The 24,443-nt window shown below is 40.7% G+C and overlaps 2 protein-coding genes across 15 annotated transcripts in view; one reads left to right on the forward strand and one right to left on the reverse strand.

The window, feature by feature from the left end:
• The window catches only part of CASK (calcium/calmodulin dependent serine protein kinase), a 318,758-nt gene that overhangs the window by 187,837 nt on the left and 106,478 nt on the right, over positions 1-24,443 (reverse strand). For all 13 annotated transcript variants that reach the window (XM_083172661.1, XM_083172652.1, XM_083172659.1 and 10 more), the window contains exon 5: positions 17,459-17,531. In XM_083172661.1, coding sequence (XP_083028787.1) covers positions 17,459-17,531 — 73 coding nt within the window. The remainder of the gene's footprint in view (positions 1-17,458; positions 17,532-24,443) is intronic.
• Positions 969-8,192, forward strand: GPR34 (G protein-coupled receptor 34). Of its 2 annotated transcripts, none has more exons than XM_083172646.1 (3): positions 969-1,075; positions 3,507-3,636; positions 6,846-8,192. In XM_083172646.1, exon 3 carries the CDS (start codon positions 6,855-6,857, stop codon positions 8,004-8,006), a length of 1,152 nt encoding a protein of 383 aa, XP_083028772.1. In that variant the 5' UTR covers positions 969-1,075; positions 3,507-3,636; positions 6,846-6,854; the 3' UTR covers positions 8,007-8,192. The 2 variants fall into 2 exon arrangements, with proteins under 2 accessions (XP_083028772.1, XP_083028773.1); XM_083172647.1 differs by lacking the exon at positions 969-1,075 and adding an exon at positions 3,009-3,174.

The raw sequence follows: 24,443 nt of genomic DNA on the forward strand, positions 1-24,443 counted from the left end.
CTGTGGCAGCCGGCACCTCCTCACTGCAGCAGACAGCAAGGTAAAGGCGTGCTCGCTGGGACACCACCTTTAGTGTCCTGTGCTGTGCTTCCCACATCTGATGCTCTGCCTGCTTCCATCTGAAGGCTGTGGGCCACTTGAAATGACTTTGGACATGCCTGCACTAAAGTGTTAGGGATATGCACTCCTACAGGTCATTATCTACCCACTTTCCATAATCTGTACATGGGCAAATTTTGCCTACGTCGTTCATGAATAAGGGTATAATAAGCGTATAAAAATGATAAAAGATCAATGAAAATGCAAACAATATGGATTTATTGTATGTCAAATCATTCAGTGTGTGCACTACTGTATATCAGTGTGTCTGCGCTACTGTATATAGTATATCCCTCTGGGGAGTGCAAGAGAAATTGTTAACAATACTGTTGACCAAGCATAGTGCATACCCTAAAAAACAATGGAACATAACTCTTTATGAATGGTTTAGTGGCAGATGCAAAGTTGAGCCTCATGCAGAGAAACAGAAATTAAGCCGTGTGGGCATCCCTCTAACAACCAGGAGCCAGCTCAGATACATTTGTTTAGATTTCTGATCAAATGCATTCATGTTTCAGAAAAGGAGGTAAAATCCATTTAACTTGAATACAGGTTCTGTACAAGCTATCCAAGATTCAATAACTGTTACATATAGAAACACTGATCTAATCAATGAGTGTATTTAATAACATTCCAGAGTTTCTGCAATACTTTGTATATTGTTAAAGTGACCCGGATTCCCCTGACAATGCAACACAGATATTTTATGATGACAGGGGGATTAGTTCATTGAGTAAATAAAACATACAGTACAGTGTTTTTTTTAGAAACTACAGCTACAGTACACAGGGATTTCGAAATCTGCCTGCACAGATGCAGCTTACACAGCAGTTTTGGGAAGTGGTAGATAGTAACAAGGAGGCAGACACCACAAAGTTTCACTATGTTCTCATAAGACAAGACAGAGCTAAAAGAAAAAAAATATCCCATAAAAAAACAGCTGCATGAATAAGACCATAATCACTCACACCAAAAGGTTAGTAATTTATCTTTCAACAAGACGATAGATAAATAATAAGAGGTCAAAATTTGTTACAGATGTTTTCAGCATAAAATTTTATTTGCTGAAGTCGTAATTTTATTAAATGTGGAGCATATACGTTTATGTAAATATGACTATGTAGCTATTCATTTATTGAATGAATCACATTTCTATAATATAGATCTATCTAGCTAGCTATATATCTTGGGAGATATATCAGAGAGAGAGAGAAATGTACAGGGATGACAAGGATTGCAATAATACTAAATTAATAATAGACTGACAACATATCTGTTAAGGGTCAGTCATGGGAATATGTGCAATGGTCCGGCCATGGTCGCTTACCCATTTTTTTTTTATTGTGTTTGATGACCCTTGTAAGTCAGAAACCACCATTACTATATTTTCTTATTTACCTTTGTATAAAGATGGCAGCCATTTTGGTATCATGGCGTATCACAGTTTTCACTATTGCAGACATTTGAGGTAAATGCAATATTTCAGCTCAGAAAAAGCCAATGAAAGCTGTGATATAATTATTTTCCTACCTAACTTCCTTATGACTGAAATTTCAGCCCAACGTTAATTGTCAGATTTAAAAAAAAAAAAAAAAAAAAAGACTAATTTTTTGGATTGTGTTTCAGTGGAAAGAAATACAATTGCAGGTAGCTAGAAAAAAAAAATAAGGTTTGATATTTCATGTGTAAAAAAAGTTACACCAAGCTGAAAACCTAAATATTACATGTAATTCCTCTGTAGGTAAATATTAATAAAAAATAGCCTACTTATTTATTTTTGGGCAGAATGTAAAATAGCGATTAACAAAAGCAGAATCTGCTTTTTAATACAACTGCATGATAAATATGTAATCAATGCCCGGGTAAGGAAGCTCTAAATTGATATGATGAAGATATAATGCGAAACCATATGGAAAATAAGCAGTGGGCCACAACTGATATAGGTGAAATAGTCACTGTCGGTAAACACCATGATGAGTACTTTGAAGCAACGGTTGAGAAATTGAATTCACTGAAAGAGCATCAGTGTGTCTAAAACCAAAGGACAGGTTTACAAAAAAAGGATGCAAACATATTCTAAATGTATAGTCCTCATAGACTTTGCTGAGAATTTTGATTTAATCCAGGATGATGATGATAAAGGGTACCAACAGATCAATGAACAGGCTACACTACATCCATTTGTGTCTTATTACAAACAGGGAGATAACATCAAAAGCCACAGTGTTTGCATACTGAGTGACTACTTTTAACATAACACTGCAGTTGTCCATGTCTTTCAAAGACACCTGATAAGTCACATAAAAGAAGCTCTTCCCAATATTGACAAGACTATATATTTCTAAGATGGAAGCGCAAGTCAGTAAAACAACAAGACTTGATACTGGAACAAGGCATGCTGGGATGTGCTGGGATGTGAACAGCTGGAGGGCCACATATTGCCCACCCCTGGGTTAGATAATTGCCAGAAAATTCATGGGACTTGCAAGTTTCACAGTTTTCATCCAGTTGCAGAAAACACACAGTTGGAGGTTACATTTATAATTAAAAAATAAGAAGATAAATTAAGATTTATCTACAGAGGAATGGCATGTAATATTTGAGTTTTCAGTATGGTGTTACTTTGTTCAATAAGGAATATAAAAGGCCAAATGTTTATTTACAGTTACATCTAAGAGTACTGTGTATTTGAAGTTTATATCAGGTCCCCCACCAGAGATATAAAAAGAGGTAAATTTAAGTGAAAAACAAGCAAATTCAAAGAGCTGTAATAAAAAAGTAGATTCCTCAAATCTTTGAGTATATAGCAACCCCCCCCCCCCCCCCCCCCAAAAAAAATGACAGCTCTGAAATTGTATTCCTTCCCACTGAAATTCAATTCCCCCCCAAAAAAATTATTTTTAAAATCTGACAATTAAAGTTGGGCTTAAATTTCAGTCATAAGGAAGTGAAATCGTTATATTCCAGCTTTCTATGACTTTTCTGAGCTGAGATATTGCAATTACTCCAAATGTCTGCAACAGCGAAAAGTGTCATACACCACGGTCCAAAGATAGCCACCATCTTCATACAAAGGTAAATACAAATAAAGTAATGGTGACAAAGTAATAATTATTTTGACTAAGATTTTATTTTAAACATTTTTATTATATTGTATTTGAAAGTTTCATCTCTTGATCGAGGTTATGCTTGGAGAAGTAAATGTAGCACAGACAAAAAACTAAATAACCATGTTTTTTTTTTTAATTTATGTTATTTTAAGTATTCTAGTTGAACCATTTTATTATTACCAAATAGTGCCTGATTGTCACATGTGACCACTTTCCTACAATGGGCCTTATTCAGAGTCCCTCTGAAATGCAGTTGTTTTGTTTTGGTCTGAATTTTCAGTCTGCTTTCTCTTTCAGACACTGTTGCTAGAATGGGTGTGGAGTTGCAGAGAAATTACAGTAAGAGCAGAGTGACTAAAATGACCACAGAAAAGACTTAATCGCATTTCCCAGTAGCGGCCTGAGTTGCATGTGCTCTTACTCTGGTGTAAGTGTGAAGTTATTAATGAGGACTCTGATTTATCTCAAAAGTTAAAACACCCATTTATTTTAGTGCAACCCTAAAGGGATGAATTTAATTAGCTGTCGTAAATAACCGCTAGCTAATAGTGATTGTCAACCTAGACACTGTCGACCTAATGACTGCAGTCAATTGGTTGACACATCAATAATGTCAACCTATCAACATGAATTTTTTGATTGTCAAACTATACACAGTGGACCTAAAGACCCATACCCATAACAGTGGCCAGTGCTATTCAATTACAGCCTTTACTTAGGCCTTTATTCAGATCTGATCGCAGTACAAATTTGTTTGGAAAATGGGCAAACCATGTGCACTGCAGGTGGGGCAGATGTAACATGTGCGAGTTATTTTGTTTCTGTGCAGGGTAAATACTGGCTGCATTATTTTTACACTGCAATTTAGAATTCAGTTTTAATACACCCAACCGAAATGTAACCCATTTTCCAAACAAATTTGTACTGCAATCAGATCTGAATAAAGGCCTTAGTGTGGATTTCTGTACATGCCTGGAGTAGAGTCAAAAAATATGTACCCTTATTGCAGGTGCAGAAAAAAACATTAACTCATAGCTTCTTTTACTTATCCCAGAACATGTATAAGCTGCAGATTTACTGTACATCGAAAAATAGTCTGTAACTGAATAGAGCACAAGCCCAAGACTACAAGCTTTTCTTTGCATGGTTAGCTTTCAAGGCTAATTGGATCCAGCCCTAAGCTTCATGCAACTGTGCTTTAAAAAAGTGATTTTTAACTGCATTACACTTTTTACACAAATACAAATTCCTTGTGACTTCATTTGATATGGAAAGCCCTGAATAAGTATTCCTAAGTAATCATTTTATATTTTCATCTGCTTTTCGAAGCATTGAAGATACAGCCCTTAATTAGAATCCATGCGGATTGGTGTAACTGGCTATTGACCGTAAAGTGTTTCCCTTCAAGTAGTTTATTTGGTACGGTTTACCTAGAACGGCGCCGACGATTTTGATCTTAGGGATCGCAAGGTAAAAAATCGCATCGGTCGCATCGCATGCGGACAAAAAAAAAAATCGCATGCGATGCGACCGACGCGATTACCACGATTTTACATAGGGAACAATGTTAAATGGCCCACAGACCCCAAATAGCCACCCTGAAGTGTGAAATGGCCCCCCCCCAAGATCACAGGTATCCGCGTCCCCTCGCCACGCTTCGGGCTCGGTGGCTCGCCACACTTTCTATTCTCAACTCCTCGCCGACATGGATAGTGGGGGGTATGAAAAGGTCGGAGGACGCGTACCGCTGCGCTCACCACGCTTCGGGTTGACGTTGATCGTGGGGTGGCGTTAACAATTGGGGGGGCCATTTCACACTTCAGGGTGGCTATTTGGGGTCTGTGGGCCATTTAACATTGTTCCCTATGTAAAACCGGGTCAATTGGGCCATTTAACATTGTTCCCAGGGTAAAATTGTGGTAATCGCGTCGGTCGCATCGCATTCGGTTTTTTTGGCCGCATGCGATGCGACTGACGCAATTTACATTTTAACATGCATTTCTATGTAAAATCGTGGGCATCGCATCATTCGCATCGCTTGCCATTATAATGGCATGCGCTGTACATGCGATGCCCGCAATGGGCGCCGATCTAGGTAAACAGTACCGTTTATTTTAACATAGGTGACTGTCTCTAAACTGATCAAAGGCGTACATCAATTTGCAATCACATAAATAATAAAGTCGTACATTATAAAATGGGTATTTTGGGGAATTTGACAGAGATTTGGACTGCCTAGAAAAAAAAAATCTGCGAACAAAAACAAGACTGTCAAAGCCTGAGGCTTCTTACAGCCTGCTGTTTAAAGGGTCATATGGTATTTTATTTGTCTTTGTATAAAAACAAGCAAATATAAATTCTGCAGCACAATAGAAAAATAAATAAAATATGCTTGTTCCAGCCTGTACAGGTACAGTGCACAGAAAAAAGTTAATATTTATTTATATTAAAAAATTTTGTCCTTTCGGAGAGTTCTTAAAAAATAAGCAGACCTATGGAGGAGAAACCCATGCTCAATGCTTGTTGCACAAACAATAGCTTCTTTATAGATAAGAAAGGAGTTCCAAACAAATAAATTGCACCCTTAATGACTATTTTGGATATAGAATAAGTAAGACATCAGGATGTTTTGGGCAACCAGGGAATGTGTGTCCTGTAACAGCAACAGAGAAAAAAAACTACATTTAGGTGTTTGTAATAATGGGGCAGATTTGACCGGTTTTCATTGGATTGGAACGATATATTGGATAAAAATAGGATAAATCGGATGTGTTTGACATACAATCCGATGCATGTTCCCGTGCGAGTCAGATTGAAATCTACAGATCATATGTGCTGCACATATGATCTGTTGGATCGGATGCATCAGTGATACATCATTGGTGCTTTTTAGCACCCGCAATTTATTGCATCTGTTCAACGTATGTGACAGCCGCCTGCAGAGCCGGAAAGTGCCCTCCCCACTCTGCGTCTCCAAGACCCCACTTTCCTTCCTCCGCCGCTGTGGTAACAAGTAGCGGCGCTGTGGCACCCATGAGATTTGAATGGGGACCAATCTCCTCCATGCCAGCAGTTCCCCAGGAGTTCTTAACTTGTGATAAAGGCATATAAAAAATGGCACATCAAGTGTCAAATCGCATGCAATCCTCTTGGGGAGCTGCCGGGGAATATGAAGTGAAATCAGGTCTGACTGTGTATGGGAACCTTAAACCTAGTGAAGTTATAAAGCACCAGCTAATCAGCCCCTAACTGTCAAATTGCATGCTGTGTTTAAAAAATGACAGTTAGTAGCTGATTGGCTGGTACCTTCCTTTTTTATCACCTTCACCATGCTTATACATTTGCCCCAATATTTCTTAAGTGTACTTACACAGACAGGTCTCCTAAGATTTACTCGGCTTAAAAGTGAATATTTCAAATAAAAAAAACACTTCTGCCACACACAGAAAAGAACATTTATTTTTTCTCCTCACTTTTAAAGTGTAGACATGCCTGCAGTGCAGCCTTAGCTGTAATCTCATTAAACATTCTCTTCTGTTTAGTGTGTTATTTGTCGGTTTTGTAATAAAACAATTAAATTGAATAACTTTACATTTGGGGACAGAACAGCAAACTAACATTTGGTTGTATTTGCAGGTGGAATAAATGGATACCACAGCCAGTCCTTGCATTACAAAGTTTGAGCATCACAATGAGCTAATGGATAATTTCTCAGTGCTTTTAAATAACTGTACATCAATAGACAATTCCTCAACGTGCTTAATGGACGAAGCCTCACTAAGTACTGCTTTAGCGGTTTTCTATTCTTTCATTTTTATTGTGGGACTGGTAGGCAATGTTTTTGCGCTGTATGTTTTTCTGTTCATCCACGTCAAAAGAAACTCTGTACAAATATATCTCCTAAATGCAGCCATAGCGGATCTCCTACTGATTTTTTGTCTTCCATTTAGAATAATGTATCATCTCACACAAGAGTGGAAACTGGGAATTGTTTTCTGCAAAGTTGTTGGCAACTTATTTTACATTAACATGTACATTAGTATTGTACTTTTGGGTCTCATAAGCATGGACCGTTATGTTAAAGTAAAGAAATCTCAGCGACAACGCAGTGTGCCTAGGAGGAAATGCAGCATTCGGATCTGCTGCTGCTTATGGGCATCAGCCATTGTTTCTGGGTTGTTCCTTATCACTACACAGTCAGCTAAAGACCAATCAAACCCAAAGGAATGTTTTCACTACACAGACCGGAAAGATGCAGTCTGGCAAGCAGTATTCAATTATTTTGTCGTATTGGTCTTCTGGATAGTGTTTATTTTGCTGATCCTTTCCTATGTGAAAATAGGGAAAAACCTTCGCAAAATCTCCAGGGAACGCGCTTATTTACCAAATTCTGGGAGGTATAACAGTACTGCATACAAATCGTTTTTTGTGCTTTTCATTGTCTCTCTGTGCTTTGTACCTTATCACACATTCAGGATTGCATATATCGCGACTCAGCTGCAAAAAATATCTTGCTATTGGAAGGATAGGGTTCACACAACAAATGAGATCACACTGGTGTTTTCTGCTTTTAATAGCTGTTTGGACCCCGTTATGTATTTCTTATTGTCCAGCAGCATACGTAAAACAGTGTTTCAACTGCTCTGCAGGGGCAGTCAGGATGCAGGCAGGAGTGAAAGTAACACATCAGATCTTCATCTAGGACATACCCTACCTGAAAGTGTTAACAATGTTTATGCTATAAATTCCCCTCCGCTTAATCATAGCAGAAATAGAACAGAAAATGCAAATGTTTAGAAAAATATATATATATATAGAATTCTTTAGGTCAATACACTAAGTCAAGGCCAACCAAACATATACAGTCTTGTCAACTTTAAAGACATCAATACATAGGTTTGCTCAATCCACACACTTTCTGTTTTTAAATGAAGACCTTATAAAATTGGTCTATTAATGTATAATACAGCCAAGACCTGGGTAGGGGGGAATTAAGAAAAAAAACAAAAACACAAGTTTCTAGCCTTTACAGCAGGGGTGGGGAACCTCAGGCTGGTCTGAGTGGCCCTCCCACCCACCCGGCGTCTTTGCCAGGAGTCAAGTACAGGGGACTTCTTGCGAGAGGTTGGTAGTTCTTGTGAGATTCCTCTTAATCAATAGCAGCCAGAGACTGTCAGTCCTAGTCAGCGGCAGCCGCTGGAGCATGGGACGGCTGCAGCAGGACAATTTGTAAGAGAAATTTTTACATATGGCCCCCGAAGGATTTTTTCCCCATACAAACGGCCCTTGGCACAAAAAAGGTTCCCCACCCCTGCTTTACAGCTATACTTGAGCTGCAAAGATTTTTTCCTGATACCAGTTGCTCACTATGGGGTAGATGTATGAAGCAGTAATAAGGGAGGAGAAGTGAGCCATGGCAACCAATCAGCACTGGTGTAACATATTTAATTTGAAGAATAAGAAATTATACAGAAAAACTGTTCTCCTCTGGCTCACTTCTCCTCCCTTATTACAGCATTATACATCTACCCCTATACTCTGTCAAGTCCATTTAGGTCCAGATGTATCAAGCTTCAAAAAGTGATAAAATGGAGATTGATGAACAGCCAGCCAATCAGCTTCTACCTGTCATGTTACAAGCTGGCTTTGAAAAAAATGACAGGTAGGAGCTGATAGGCTGATTGTTTATCACTCCTGTTTATCACTTTTTGAAGCTTGATATATCTGGCCCTTACGGTCTTCTGCTCCCTTTATTGTACTTCACTTACTTTTACAGTTTATATATTGCTATTCTATGTGGATTTATTTCCCTTGAGTATGTAAGTAAAAATACCCAACAGCTCTTTCATTATGGAGTATGACATATGTTGCGTTGCCTTGCCATTTTCTGTGTCTGAGCTCACTCTGTAGATCCTCTTGGGAGGCAGGAGCTACACAGTACATTGGATGGAGGGGAATTGCTACAAATTTTGCAGCTTCATGGTTAAGAATGGCTAAGTGTCATTTGATGTTCTTTTATTATGGTCTTCAATAAACTTCAAAAGAAAACTTAAGTTACAAAAACATTTCTACTTTCAAAATAGGAGATAAAATTAACTAAAAAAGGACCACACTGCCTGTGCAAATTGGTACAAAATTCAACTAATCAATTTATCTTTTTAATTCAAAACTATGGCATTCTCCAGCAAAGGAATTAAAAATTGACATCACAAGAGCCTTTGATATACAATACTGTCATATCCCAGTGTTATATTAAACACTGGGCCAGTAGTTCCCAGGGCACCTCTAGGCCAAAAGTTTGTTACCAAAAATAAAAAAAATAATTAAATTTGTGCTTAAATGCCATTATTAGGTCCAGTTATATGGTGAAGAAAATTATTCACTTCTGTTTATCCACATATTTTATAATTGAAAGCCACAAGCACTGATTTTACCTATTACATTGAACATAAACATAAATAATTTGAATTGGTTCTGAACCAACAATCTGAGGCACCCCTGCAAGTGCTCCGAGGAAACCCAGGGAGCCTAGGCGCACAGTTTGGGAACCACTGCACTGGGCTATAATAAAGTCTTGAGGTGCTAACACATGGTGATATTTTGGCTACATACGATTTTGACTCATTTCCCTTGAACATCCCAGAACCAAGAAACAACTCATACAGAATACACACACTATGCGATTTTGGTTATGTGAGATTTTGGATAAAATAGAACCCTAGAAATTGAACACCATATAATAAAAATTGGCATGCCTGCAAAGTCTATTTTTAACTGCAAAGCTGATCCCTTGGGGGGCCTGCAATGGCATCTAAAGCTGTATACACACGCACATGTGGTAAGTTTTCTACAACTTTTGACCATGTATTCAGAATCGGTAGGTTATATTGCACCATGTTTATGCACCTTAAAATGTATCAACATTTTTTAAGGTAATTATATGCAAAAGTATTGGTTTGTGCAGCATTTTCACAGAGGAAGGAGCCCTACAACAACTATCAAATTAGAGAAAAACCTTCAGTCTAAATATTGACAAGACATTGCAACTTACATTCTTGCAGGGCTACCAGTTTTGTAAATTAATAATTATCTATTTTATTGGTATTTAAGAATAAAGCTTTCAAATCTATGATTTACAATAAAAAGTATATTGTGTTCATTGGAGGTAAAAATGTCTTAAGAAATTTATTCTACTTTAAGAAAATAAATACTGGGAAAAGGGGGGAAAACACCTTTTTTCCCATTTTATTTCTTTATTGATTTTACATTATAAGACAACATATCATACATTTGACCCAAATATATAAAAGACAATTGCTTGAATACATCAGCATCGTACAAAGTATTAGCAAGGGTCATCAAAAAACAACAACAATACAAACATACCCACATAAACAAACAGCGCCTGCAGCGATTACATTAAGCCCGCTAAAAATTAACCCAATCTCGAAAATTACTCTATATTCCCTCGGTAGTTCTCATCACCAGGTGATTTGCTCTTCAATAGACAGTTAACGATCCGGGGTCCCTCAAAATTAATCTACTCTTTGTATAACACTCTTTTGGAAAACACCTTTAACAACCAATGAATGTGTACAGAAAATAAAGAAATGTCAGATATTTGCTGATATTGGGTGAGATGTATTAATCCTTAAAAAAAAAAAAAAAAGAGAACGGTGAATGTGATAAATAGTGATACACACCCAGCCAATCAACTCCTGCCATTTCCCAAACAATCTATAGCATGACAGTTAGGGGCCAAATGGCTGGACGATTAACATTATCATCACCACGCTTAATACATCTGACCATGTTAGCTGCATTCTTGCCAGTTATTTGGCTTTTTAAACAGAAAAAGGACTTTGAGTGGCAATTACAAACTATTACCTATAATACACATACAAAGGTTTGTTCATAGAGTGTTGAAGGACACCAATTTTATATCTTCATGTAAATAGACTAAGTAATCCAGATAATTTCAGAGACCATTTGCTTATTTACTAAATTCTATTAAAAGCTAGTGCACTGATAAAATTAGACAAATCGATATGCACGATACGATGATCATTAATTATAATTACATGCGTATACTCTATGTTGTTAATGATGTTCTCCGTCGTCATGCAATGCAGGATGACTGAGGATATAGCTAGCATGAGACATGCTGTGGAATGCAGCACGGCACCTGTCATGTCTCTCCCCACCATTGCCCCCGGCATCAGCTAGTGTGTATGCACTAGCCGAAGCCGGTACTCCTGTTGGGCCCAGTCGCTCGCTAGATACACATACATATTGTGTAATGTGTGCCCAGCATAATGCTGGCAATACATTAGAACAAGATATTTCTAACTAGCAAAATGGTTGGAAAGATAACCTGGTACTGTGTAGGAAGAAACAATTACCACTTTGCACCCACATGCTAAAAAACTTACAAGAACACCAACAAGTTGATTTTCCCCAACTAAATCGGTCAGGTGTTATTTTTCCCAACTGGATGATAAATAGGTGGACACTGACTGGCAGTGTCTGCCTACCTTTTTCATTATTAACTGCATGACTGCCTGCTGGAAATTGCCCATTACTCGGGATCAGTGGCGGTAGAGTTGGACCACTGAGGAGAAGCAGGCTGCGGCTGCTGTATGAGAATTACAGGTGTCCCTTAGCAAAAGGGTAAATGCTAAATCTAAATTGAAGGGACCTTTCACACCCATGACCGAAGCATGCCGAGCAAAGCTTGCCCACTATGGTGTATTTGGGCTCCCATGTTTGTACCTTGCTTTTCTGCATGTGGTCACGTGGCGGTCCTTTCTCAAACTTGAATATAGACCATAAATATACAAAATCTACAGGAGTAGGCAGTAGATGGTATTGGCAAGTAAATAAAACACTGGCCCATATCAGGCACAACTTGTGATGGCAGGGTCCATGAGGCATTTTCCAGCAAGGCTCTTGCTAGCTATAACCTCTGCCATTTTGCAAGTGCAAACAGCTGAGTATGTCGCTAACAACCTCTGGGAGCATTATTGATAACGCTATACAGATTGACCGCCTCTTAGCCAGCCTGAGAAATCACCAGTTTCCCTGAACTGGCACAAGGTGGAGGTCAGGCGCTCCGTCTGACGGGGATGAGGAGCGGATTCCCTACCTGTCTCTGCTTCAGGGAGACAGGCAGGGTTAGTGGGGGCTGTGGGCAGCGGCAAAGGAACTGGCAGAGACGGGCTCTGACAAAACGGGGCGCGCAATCATCGATTTTATCACCAGGAGCAGCTCAAATCTGTAGTGAGCACACACTAGACGATATACATGATAAATGACCCTACGATATGTCATTATTGTGTATATTGTTTAAAAAGGGTCTAGTGTGTACACTATCCAGCAACAAAACAGTTAGATTGCCATCAGCTGCAATGCTAAACTAGCAAAACAGAATGTTATGAACACCACACACAAAAAAAACAAAAAAAAAAACCTTTTCAAATCCTAAATTTGCCAGTTATCGGTGTGTGGCTTACTATCTTATACTTGAGTACTACATTGACTATAGTAAACCAGGATTATGGACCAGAGAAATGTTGCTTTAATAAATCAGACATTGGTGAGATAGGGTTTAAGGCATCCACAGCTGTGGAGACAATGACATGCTGTTTTGTACTCTTTTTAAACAGTATTGTTGGTTTACGGTTTCTATATAAAGCATATAAAAACTATTCAAGTCAATAGCTATATTGGAGCAAAGCATTTAATCTAAAGTAGAGTGAAAAATATTAATAATAGTATTGTGTCATTTTTGGTCTGATAAGCTTCCATATCTAGAAGTTCCTTCTTGTGGGATTTGACTATTTGATGGGATGGTGATTGAGTTGTCTTATTTTTGCTAAAATTATTTGTTTAAGAAGATTGTACAACAACTTTTTAAAAAACAATCTACATATAAAGAGGGTAATTTATCGGCAGCAAATGAAAAACCCACTACTCAAATTATGCAGAGTACTAAATCGATGACCGTAAAAACAATATCTTCATGAAGAAAAGGAAGGGGTAATAAGGAGCAATTTGTAACAGTGACCTATAAATATTTATTTTAATATACATATATTAAGGCACACACACACACAGGGCGATTTTTTTCTATTTTCAAGCGAGACCGATATCTTAATCAAGTATTAACTTAATTACACTTGTGATTATACAAAAAAGTGTTTTGTACAACTCAATTTAGGGTAGACGATAGAGAGACAGACAGAGAGAGAGACAGACAGACAGACAGACACAGACAGACAGACAGAGAGAGACAGACAGACAGAGAGAGACAGACAGACAGAGAGAGACAGAGAGAGAGAGACAGACAGAGAGAGAGACAGACAGACAGACAGAGAGACAGAGAGACAGACAGACAGAGAGACAGACAGACAGAGAGACAGACAGAGAGACAGAGAGACAGACAGAGAGACAGAGAGACAGACAGACAGAGAGATTTGTCCCATCTAACTAATGCTGCTTTCAGACCGCTTAACTGGCTTTGACCCCATATTTGAAAACGTTTCCAGAAACGGGTCTGCCAGGTAAATCCCCTTTCACACCGCATCTCTTAAACGGTATATTACCGTTTAACGGTATATTACCGTTTAAATGCCGATTTTTGGACACCGGCAGACCCGTTTTTGTAAACTTTCCAAATACAGGGTCAAAGTCAGTGCGGTTTTCAGCGCGCGCGCGCGCACCCCCCCCCCCCCCCCCCCACACATCCTCATCCCCCCAGAGCCCGGCCACCCCCGGGCCCGGCTCCCGCAGCCTGGAATGGAAGCTGCTGCTGAAGTACAAGCAGTGGGCGCAGCTGCAGGAGCGGGAGCGCTGGGAGCTGCGTGCACATCTACCAGAGATACGCGTCCCCCGGGCTCCGGCCGCTGCTCTGCACATCGGACTCCAGCGGGGACAGAACGGAGAGCGAGGGGGGAACCTGGGTGGGCAGCAGGAAGGAGCTTGGATGCCCGGGGAGGGAGTGTTGAGAGGAGGGCAGCGGCGTGGCTCTACCCCAGGACTGACAGCCTGAGCACCGCTGTGTGCCAGGGGCTGGAACTCTCTCCCCCCCCCCCCCCCAGGACCTATCGCAGCACTCCCATTGCTACCTGTCTCCAGGGTTACCCGCCGCGTCTCACCGAAGCCATGTCTGCTAAGGGAAGAGTTTACAGCAAGAGAGTCACGTCCTTGCCTTAAATGCAGCGCCGCCAAGCCTACAACAGAGCTGTCTGCATACTGCGCGTTATTACAGCGGGGACAGCCGGTCTGGGGGGGGGGCGGGGCACGGCGGCGGGATGCTCCGGTGCTATGAATATTTAATGAGCGCTCATTAAATATTCACTGCACTGAATTTAGGACCCAGCTCATGGGTCCTAAATACCGTTTCAGACACGATTTTGATGCCAAAATACCGGGTCTGAAACGGGTAGGACCCTACATTTTAACCGTTTTACAAAGACGGCTTTTGTAAAACGGTAAAGTGGTTCTGCACCTTTCAGACCGCACAGATTACCGTTTTAAAACGGTAAAAAAAAAAAAATCGGCAAAATACCGGTTTTTAAGTGCGGTCTGAAAGGGGCATAAGAGGAGGAGAAAGTAACATCACTGGTTTTTATCTAGAAGTTGAAACCTTAACTGAATGGGGTTTTCAAAACATTTACATTTGACTATTAAGTGAAGCCATTAAGTATTGTTGAGTATTGTGTGAAAAACAAATACTGGACAATAAATAATAAAATAAAAGGTATTCAATTTAAATATATGTTAGTACAGCAAGAACAGAGAAATGTTGTTAGAGAAAAGTAAAGAGCACAGATTCTACCACCAACTATCTAGCAGTAAAAAAAAAAAGTTATGAAAATCAAATACTTTGATGCACATACAGTTGTGCTCATAAGTTCACATACCCTAGCAGAATTTGTAATTTTCTGGCCATTTTTCAGAGAATATGAATGATCTCTCACAAACTTTTCTTTCACTCTTGGTTAGTGGTTGGGTAAAGCCATTTATTGTCAAACAACTGTGTTTACTCTTTTTAAAAATCATAATTACAACAGAAACTACCCAAATGACCCTGATCACAAGTTTACATACCCCAGTTTTTAATACCGTTCATTGCCCCTTTAACATCAATGACAGCTTGAAGTCTTTTGTGGTACAGTAGTTGTGGATGAGGCTCTTTATTTTCTCAGATGGCAAAGCTGCCCATTCTTCTTGGCAAAAAGCCTCTAGTTCCTGTTAATTCTTGGTCTATTTTGCATGAACTGCACGTTTGAGATCTCCCCGAGTGGCTCAATGATATTGAGGTCAGGAGACTGAGATGGCCACTCCAAAATCTTCACTTTATTCTGCTGTAGCCAATGATAGGTCGACTTGGCCTTGTGTTTTGGATCATTGTCATGTTGGAACGTCCAAGTCCATCCCATGCACAGCTTCCGGACTGATGAGTGCAAAGTTTTCTGCAGTATTTTCTGCTAACATGCTGCATTCATTTTGCCATTAATTTTGACCAAGTTTCCAGTGACTTTTTAGCTCCTATCCCCAAAACATCAGCGATCCACCTCCATGTTTCACATTAGGAATGATGTACCTTTCATCATAGGCCTTGTTGACTCCTCTCCAAATGTAACGTTTATGGTTGTGGCCAAAAAGTTACATTTTGGTCTCATCACTCCAAATGACTGTTCCAGAAGTTTTGAGGCTTGTCTCTGTGCTGTTTGGAGTATTCTAAGTGGGATGCTTTGTGGCATTTGCGTAGTAATGGCTTTCTTCTGGCGTCTCGACCATGTAGCTCATTTTTCTTCAAATGCCTCCTTATTGTGCATCTTGTAACAACCACACCACTTTTTTCACAGAGACCTGTATTTCAGCTGAAGGTATTTGTGGATTTTTCTTTGCATCCCGAACAATTTTCCTGGCAGTTGTGGCTAAAATTTTTGGGTACTTATGTATTATCTGGGCTCCCATGTTAAATGCACCCCATTTTTTCATACCCCTACTATCCAACTACGCATGGAGTTGATTTTATATAGTGTGGCGAGTGCAGCGAGCCACCGTGCCCGAAGCGTGGCGAGCCCCGCGAGGGGACGTGGTCTCATAATAAAAATGGGAGCCCAGATATTACATAAGTACCAATTTTTGTTGGTCTACCTGATCGTGATTTGGTTTCCACAGAATCCCTCATTTTCCAGTTCTTAATTAAGGCTTGAATACTGCTGATTGGCATTCTCAATTGCTTGGATATCATTTTATATCCCATACCTGTTTTATACAGTTCAATTACAGTTTCCCGCTGATCCTTTGACAATTCTTTTGCTTTCCCCAGGACTCAGAATCCAGACACATCAGTGCAGCAGTGGATGAAAGTCTTTCAGGAGACCAGAAACTCACTGACCTTTTATACACACACACACTGATCACAAGCAAACAGATCACAGCTGAGGATGGTTACCTTTAGTAGCCATTCAAACCAGTTTGTGTCAACGTTTGTGTGCATGTTATCAGGCCAAAATCTCCAGGGTATGTAAACTTTTGATCAGGGTCATTTGGGTAGTTTCGGTTGTCATTATGATTTAAAAAGAGTAAACACAGTTGATTGACAATAAATGGCTTCACCCAACCACTAATCATGAGTGTAAGAAAAGTTTGTGATTATCATTCATGTTCTCTGACAAATGGCCAGAAAATTACAAATTCTGCTAGGTTATGTAAACTTATGAGCACAACTGTATATGAGGAATTTTTCTACAGAATTTTAATAAAACTGGTACGATAAAGGCCTGTATTCAATGCGGCCAGGGGGTTAAATGGCGAGGATCGCTGAAAACAAGCGACCCTCGCCGTTTAACCCCCACACCGGTTGCTCACCCTATTCTATATTCTGGGGTAATCCTCGCTGTCAGAGGACAGTTAGGATTCCTCCAAACAGCGAGGTCTTGCGACTAATGCAGGGAGCCCACTGCATTTAGCCGCGAGCCTCGCTGTTTTAGCGGCTGCACACGTCGCTTCCCTGTCGCTACAAAAACCTAGTGACAGGAAACCGTGTGCAGGGGTCAGTTGAATACTGACCGTGCGAGCTGTGACATCTAGTATTCAGCACTGCTTGCTGTCACAGCTCGCAAAAATCAACGAATATACCTTAAAGAGCGGCTGTCTTTAGACTTTAAAGTGATATACGAATACAAACACTCAATATGGTAATGACAGAAACATACTGATTTTAGGATGCTTACCTTTACATCTCTGTGAATGATGTTGTTATCATGACAATAGCGCAGTGCCTCCAGAATCTGTCGCATATAGTGGCTATAAGAAGAAGAAAAAATAAATAAATTATATACATACACACACACGGAACAAATAATAATGTTCTTGTAAAATGTCTGTTAAATGTAATATTTGCAACAGTATTATTTTCAAAGACCAAAAGACAAGAAGAATGTGCATAGCCTTACATAAAAGAAATGACTTGACATTTCAAGGCAACCTGCTGCCCATTGTTATCAATAGCAATATCCACGTCACAGATTTGTAACAGTAAATTTGTTGAGCACAGTGGAAGCAGAGCAAGACACCGTGCCTAAAGGATGCCGCACAAAGTGAGCCATAGGAGATGATAGTACACTAATTTGGGGTCCATGTGCAAAAAAATTACAAAATTGGAAAACAAACATGTCCCATTTGCACATCAACTAATTGTCACAGGTTCTCAAACTAGGTCCACACAGTGCATGTTTTTCAGGTCTCCTCACAGAATTGCATGGGAATTCTCTCCACCTGTGGATCTTAATATGTGTCAATGAGTAATGAATGCTCCTGTACACCTGCCGGGTGACCTGGAAAAGTGACGTGTGGGGTCGTGACGACAGAGTTTGAGAACCACTGGTCTAAAGGAGCCCATACAAGTTACAATATTTCAGTGCATTTTGAATTAGATCGCGTCGCATGCGATTTGCGTGCGATGCAATCCGAAGCTAGTACAAAAAGCATGGGCTGCACAGACTTAATGTACTGTGTGATGGGATGCCCACGGGAGCACGCATCACACGGCAACCTTGCACCATGTATGAGCACCTTTAGTCAACCTTGTTCAGGTTGGCCATTTTTTTGGCAACCTTTGGACTGTCAATCCTTTACATAATTCATGCCAGGTTACAGACCTCACTAACTGAATTACATGTCGAATTACATAGTTACATAGTAGGTGAGGCTGAATAAAGACTTGCGTCCATCTAGTTCAACTTATGTTTATAGTAGCTAATCCCTTGTTGTATAGTATGTTCTGATATTTTAAAGACAGATTGTTACTTATTCATACCCCTGGATGTTTTTAACCAATAAATGTTTATCCATCCTTATTTTAAACGTATTTATAGTGTCTGCCGACACCACTTCTTCAGGAAGAGAGTTCCAAAGTTTGACTGTTCTGACTGTAAAGAAATTTTTTCTTCTAGATTAACAAAATCTTTTTTCTTCTCATCGAAACTCGTGCCCTCTCGTCCTAGATTCCAGTCTAGCAGAAAAAAGGGTGCTTGACAGTTCCTTATATTGGCCCCTGATATATTTGTACATGTTGAGCATGTCCACCCTTAAACGTCTCTTCTCTAGTGTAAATAGTCCCAGCTTGCTTAATCTCTCCTCGTAGCTTAAAGTCTCCATTCCCCTAATAAGCTTAGTTGCTCTTCTTTGGATTTTTTCTAATTCTATGATGTCCTTTTTATATTGTGGGGCCCAAATTGTACTCCGTATTCGAGGTGCGGTCTAACCAATGATTTGTACAGAGGCATAATTACTTTTTAAACCCTAGTTTCCATGCCCCTTTTAATACATGCTAGAATTGTATTGGCCTTTTTAGTTGCTATATTACATTGAGCACTACACCCTAGTTTGTTGTCTATTTGGACTCCTAGATCCTTTTCGAGTACTGAATTACCCAATTCATCCCCGCTTAGGTTATAACTAGCACACTGGTTATGTCTCTCAAGGTGTATGACCTTGCATTTGTCCACATTGAACCTCATCTTCCACTTTTTTGCCCACTCGTCTAGATTGTCAAGATCATTTTGAAGCGTGGTGACATCTTCTAATAACTCTGCTCAGTTTTGTATCGTCCGCGAAGATGGATACATTGATGAGTAACCCTATCCCAATATCATTAATAAAAATGTTAAACAAAATGGGCCCTAGAACCGAACCCTGTGGCACTCCACTTAGTACCGGTATCATATTTGAAACTGCACTGTTCACAACAGCAGGAAGGCCTCTAGCACAGGCAGGGACAGGGTGGCAGGTCTCTGGCGCTGCTACCACCTCATATCTTTTCCAGCTTCCGCCCCAGCACTGAGTGACCGGATTCCGCTCTGTCTGGTTCCCGCAGCAACACCACGCTGTCTCCTCCTGCCCCTCCTAGTGCTGGAATGCCTGCCACTGATGGGTACCACAGTTCTCCGCCCACCTCCCGATCCTCCTGTGCTTGTCTGCTGTGAAACCTCTGCAGCCGGCGGTCTCCCTGTTGTGCCTGCGGCGGGCATCTCCACTGCCGGCATCTGCTCTGCAAAGGGAGTCACCTGGCAGGGTCCTGCTGTCAGCTGTTCCGTGGTCTAGTGGTCCCTTGGAAGAGGCAGGCGGTGGATCTAGTTCTAGGTGGGGCGATCGGTGGGCAATTTAGAATGTGTTCACAGTTTACTTTTACACCACATATTAGGAAATTGTTAGAATGATTAATTTCTGTATTTCACAGCTGTACACAAATGTCAAATGACCTACACTAAACTCACTATGTAAAGTAGTTTCTTCAAATAAAGCAATAGGACATTACTAATTTCCTAGAACGGCACCCAGATTTTCTACGTACGCAAATGTAGGGAAATCGCATTGCATGGGCCATTTTAGTGCCGTGCGATGCCATGCCATGCGATTTTTTTAATGTCATTTATTCACTGGTCTGTGTGCCAGTGAATCGCATCTCCCGCAAAATCGCATGTGACTTTATAGGGTGTGCGATGCCATTACATTAGCTATACAATGATATTGATTGTATGACATACAATGATGTTTTACGCACCCCCCCACTATCCATGCAACCCCGAAGCGTGGCGAGCCCCGTAAGGGGCGGTGGAACGCGTCCTCAGATATTTTCCTACCCCCACTATCCACGTCGGCGTGGAGTTGATTTTATATAGTGTGGCGAGCGCAGCGTGCCCCGTGAAGGGAGGTGGATAACTTTATATTTATTCCGCGGGGCGCGCTGCACTCGCCACACTATATAAAATCAACTCCACACCGACGTGGATAGTGGGGGTATGAAAAAGTCGTAGGACGCGTACCGCTGCCTCTCGCCATGCTTCAGGGTGGCGTGGATAGTGGTGGTGGTAGGGGGGGAGGGGTGGCGTAAAACATTTTATGACATACAATAATATTATTGTATACCTAATATTACATGAAATAAATCACACGGCACTACAATGGCACATGCGATGCGATTTCCCTACGCAGAATACCCCACTAAGCAAATAGCTTAGTGGGCGCCGTTCTATGAATCAAGTACCCTTTAAACTAAATGTAATAACAGTCTGTATTAGTTTTCTTTGTGTATTCATATGCTAGAGAACTTAGAGAGAGTTATTAGAGACCTGAAGAGAAGGATAAAACATCTAGTGCAGCATGTAACTTGCTGAGTAATACATTTCCTTCTCTGCAATTATGCAAGATAGTCTCCAGATGATCACAATAATATTTTCTCTAGCAGGCAATAAAAATACAGAACAAAAACATAATATCCTTAAATATATGAACATCTTTAAGAGCAGACAAATATTAGAAAACGAGGTTCTCCAATATGATGAAAAGGGTGGCTTTGAAAAAGATTGAATATTGAATTAAAAAGCTGCATAGTTTAGCTAATAAAAAAAGAAAAGGACTACCCAGTTCCATCATTGCAAATGATGACTGCAGCACATCATGATGAATTCTGTAACTGTTCAAGGTGTACAACATTCTCAACTTGCTCACCTCTATGGGGTGTATTCAATGAGGCTGGTGAGGGGTTAAATAGCGGGGATCACAGAAAACAAACGATCCTCGCTGTTTAAAACCTTTGCCGGTCGCTGACCCTATTCAACGTTCCGGGGGAATCCTCGCTGTCAGGGGATGGTGAGGATTCCCCCAAGCAGCGAGGCTTGTGGCTAATGCAGGGAGAATGCTGCATTTAGCCACGAGTCTCAATGTTTTAGTGGCCGTATACACAGATTCCCCCTCGCTCCAAAATCGGAGCGAGGGGGAATCGGCGTATGCAGGGGGTCAGCTGAATACTGACCCTGCAAGCTGTGACAGTGAGCAGGCAGCACTGCCCACTGTCACAGCTCGCCAGCAGCATTGAATACTGCCCTTAGAGTACACCTTGTTTAATGTAGAATTGTTTTATGTATATAAAATCACCTGTTTTACATGTGTGTTTCTTTTGTTTTTACCCCATTAGAAATTTGGGTAACAGGTTCTGGAAACTTATCTTCAAATGACAGAATACACTCATATAAAAAGATTCGGTACTTATATGTTAGTTGGGCGCCCATTAAGCTATTTGCTTAGTTTTGCGCGTCCGCTTCGCCATGCTTCGGGCACTATATAAAATAAACTCGATACCAACATAGATAGTGAGGGGATGAGCGTACTAACTATCGTGGGTGCCCAACTAACATATAAGTACCAAAGATTCCTTGATTTGGTTATTATCCAAATTAATTGAATCTGTGCTGTACTTAAGGGTGTAAGAACATAGCTCAAATTTAAATATCTATTTCATTGCTTGTTGATTTTCATTAAGATATTACAATCACATTAAGATATTACTACATTAAGATATTATTAAGATAAAGTTTTCCATAATTCCAATAAAAGGAAGTTTATTACTTTGCATGTGTTTTACCCATTTCTTCTTATTTGTCTTTTTGGAAGAAAAGTACAATTAAAGACGGGTGTCAATAAATTTTAGACAAATTAAGTTGTTTTGTTGTAATTAACTTTTCTTGTATGTGACAGGTATTTAAGTTCTCAATAAAAATAAAAAAAGTAGTCCTTAACTTTAACTTTATTTTATTCTGCGTAAAATATACTTCTATAGATCAAATGGAATACATTAAACTCAATGGCGGAGGGGAATGGCCGAGGTCAGAATACCCACACCGGCATCCCAATGCAGGGAATCCTAACATGGGTCCGGAAAGAATACTTATCCCCATGCCCTCTACTAACCCTCCATCCAACCCCCTCCCCCCTACAGTTTAACCCTAACCTCCCCCCTCCCTGACCACAATGCTTTTTTTTTTCATTAAACGCATTCAACATGCAAATCAACACTAAAGTGGGTGTACAACCAATGGAAGCAGTCAGTTGCAAGTGTCCGATCTATTTGTTTTGATTACAAACATCATTTAGATCTACAAATGGCATGGTTAGCAGCCTTCTAAAATAAGAAGTGAACACAAAACACTGCTGCTAGAGCAGGCTTTCCCAAACTCTCACACACTAACAGCACGGCTTATAGCGAGTTGTGAGTTTGAAGCTTGAGCACAGGTGACAATGAGAAATGCAATTATTTTGATTTAACCATTTGAACAGAAGCCTGGATTATCACCACAATTTGCACTCTTATGCTGGCTATACACTAGACCAACTTTCATTGAACCATCCAACTACTTGCTTGGTTGGAATGAAAATCTGGTACTCTATGGGACAAATGTGGACGTTCATTCTATTTCAACGACTCGCACTACAGTAGTTAAAAAGTTTAGCCCAAAATCTCATAAGGATTTATCCCATACACACCTGTCTATTTATGCTACTTTTGCAAGTTATTTGACTCCTGGACCTTCAAGGATCCCAATTGAAGCCCTGCTAAAAACCCCATCTGCAGAAACCTCAGTAACCGAAAATAGAAATTTGGTACCTACCGGTAATTCCGTTCCTCTGAATCCACAGGGGACACCGGCGTTCTACAGTGGGTTATAGAGCTGGGTTGCTGGCATACTAGAACTTTAAGAAGCTTGCTCCTCCCCTCTAATACCCCACAATCCCAAGTTAGGAAAATTGGTATGGAGAGGAGGACACCAGGAGACAAGACAAACATGAACAATGTACACCAAGCAATGACCGGTAGGCAACATAAGCAAGGAGGGAGGCCAGTGACCCCTGCAGATTCAGAGAAAGGGAATTACCAGTAGGTACCAAAGTCAAATTTGGTATTAAAGTCCAAAGATATCCCCCTAGGAGGGAGTGCTCGTGGGGTCCTGCAATACAAAATGACCAAAATCCGCAAAGGAAGAGGTGAATGTATCGAACTTATAAAATTTGACAAAGGTGTGAGCAGAAGACCAAGTAGCCACCCTACACAGCTGCGAGGTAGAGGCGCCGAGCCTACCAAGAAGTCCCACGAGAGATAGGAGGCACTAGATGTAACCACTTTTGGCAAAAAGGACTCTCGTGTTCGAAGCTCCACCCTGTCAAAATTAAACACAAGAAACGGGGATCTGCATGAAAGGGCTCCCAGTTCAGACAGCCATCTTGCAGAGGACAAGGCCAGAAGGGTGACCGGTTTCCAGGTTAAGAATTTCAAATCAACCGTCTCTAGTGGTTCAAACATCTTCGACTGGAGAAAAGAAAGAACCAAATTCAAGTCCCACTGAGGTGTGGGAGGTACAAAGGGGGGCTGAACCCTGGCCACCCTTTGGAAAAAGGTTTGACTCACAGGCAGAAGTGCCAGTTTCCTTTGAAAGAGCACTGACAGGGCTGAAACCTGGACATTTAATGACCTGAGGTGAAGGCCCGCATCTAAACCAGATTTTAGAAACCAGAGCAGGTCGAGGCAAGTGAAAAGATCAGAAAGGATAACCCCGGCTGGAACACCAGTGGTGGTACGATAGCCATATGCGGTGATAATGAGCGGCAGATACCAGCTTGCGAGCTTTGAGCATGGTAGGAACGACCGAGGAAGGAATGCCCTTCTTCCTCAGGACATCAGCCTCAATAGCCACGCCGTCAAACAAAGGGGTTTGAGGGCGGGGTGAAGGAAGGGACCTTGCAGTAGAAGGTTCGGCCTGTCCTGAAGAATCCATGGTTTGTCCACAAGAAGGCTCTGGGAGGTCAGAGAACCAACTCCGTCGGGGCCAAAACGGAGCGATCAACGGAGCCTACACGTGTTCCCACCTTAGCTTTTTTAGAACC

The sequence above is a fragment of the Crinia signifera genome, chromosome 2 (genome assembly GCF_055691185.1).
Source record: "Crinia signifera chromosome 2, ASM5569118v1, whole genome shotgun sequence".
Taxonomy (NCBI): domain Eukaryota; kingdom Metazoa; phylum Chordata; class Amphibia; order Anura; family Myobatrachidae; genus Crinia; species Crinia signifera.

Coding starts and splice junctions, on each gene's coding strand:
- GPR34 (XM_083172646.1), top strand. CDS start 6,855: ATGGATACCACAGCCAGTCCTTGCATTACAAAGTTTGAGCATCACAAT.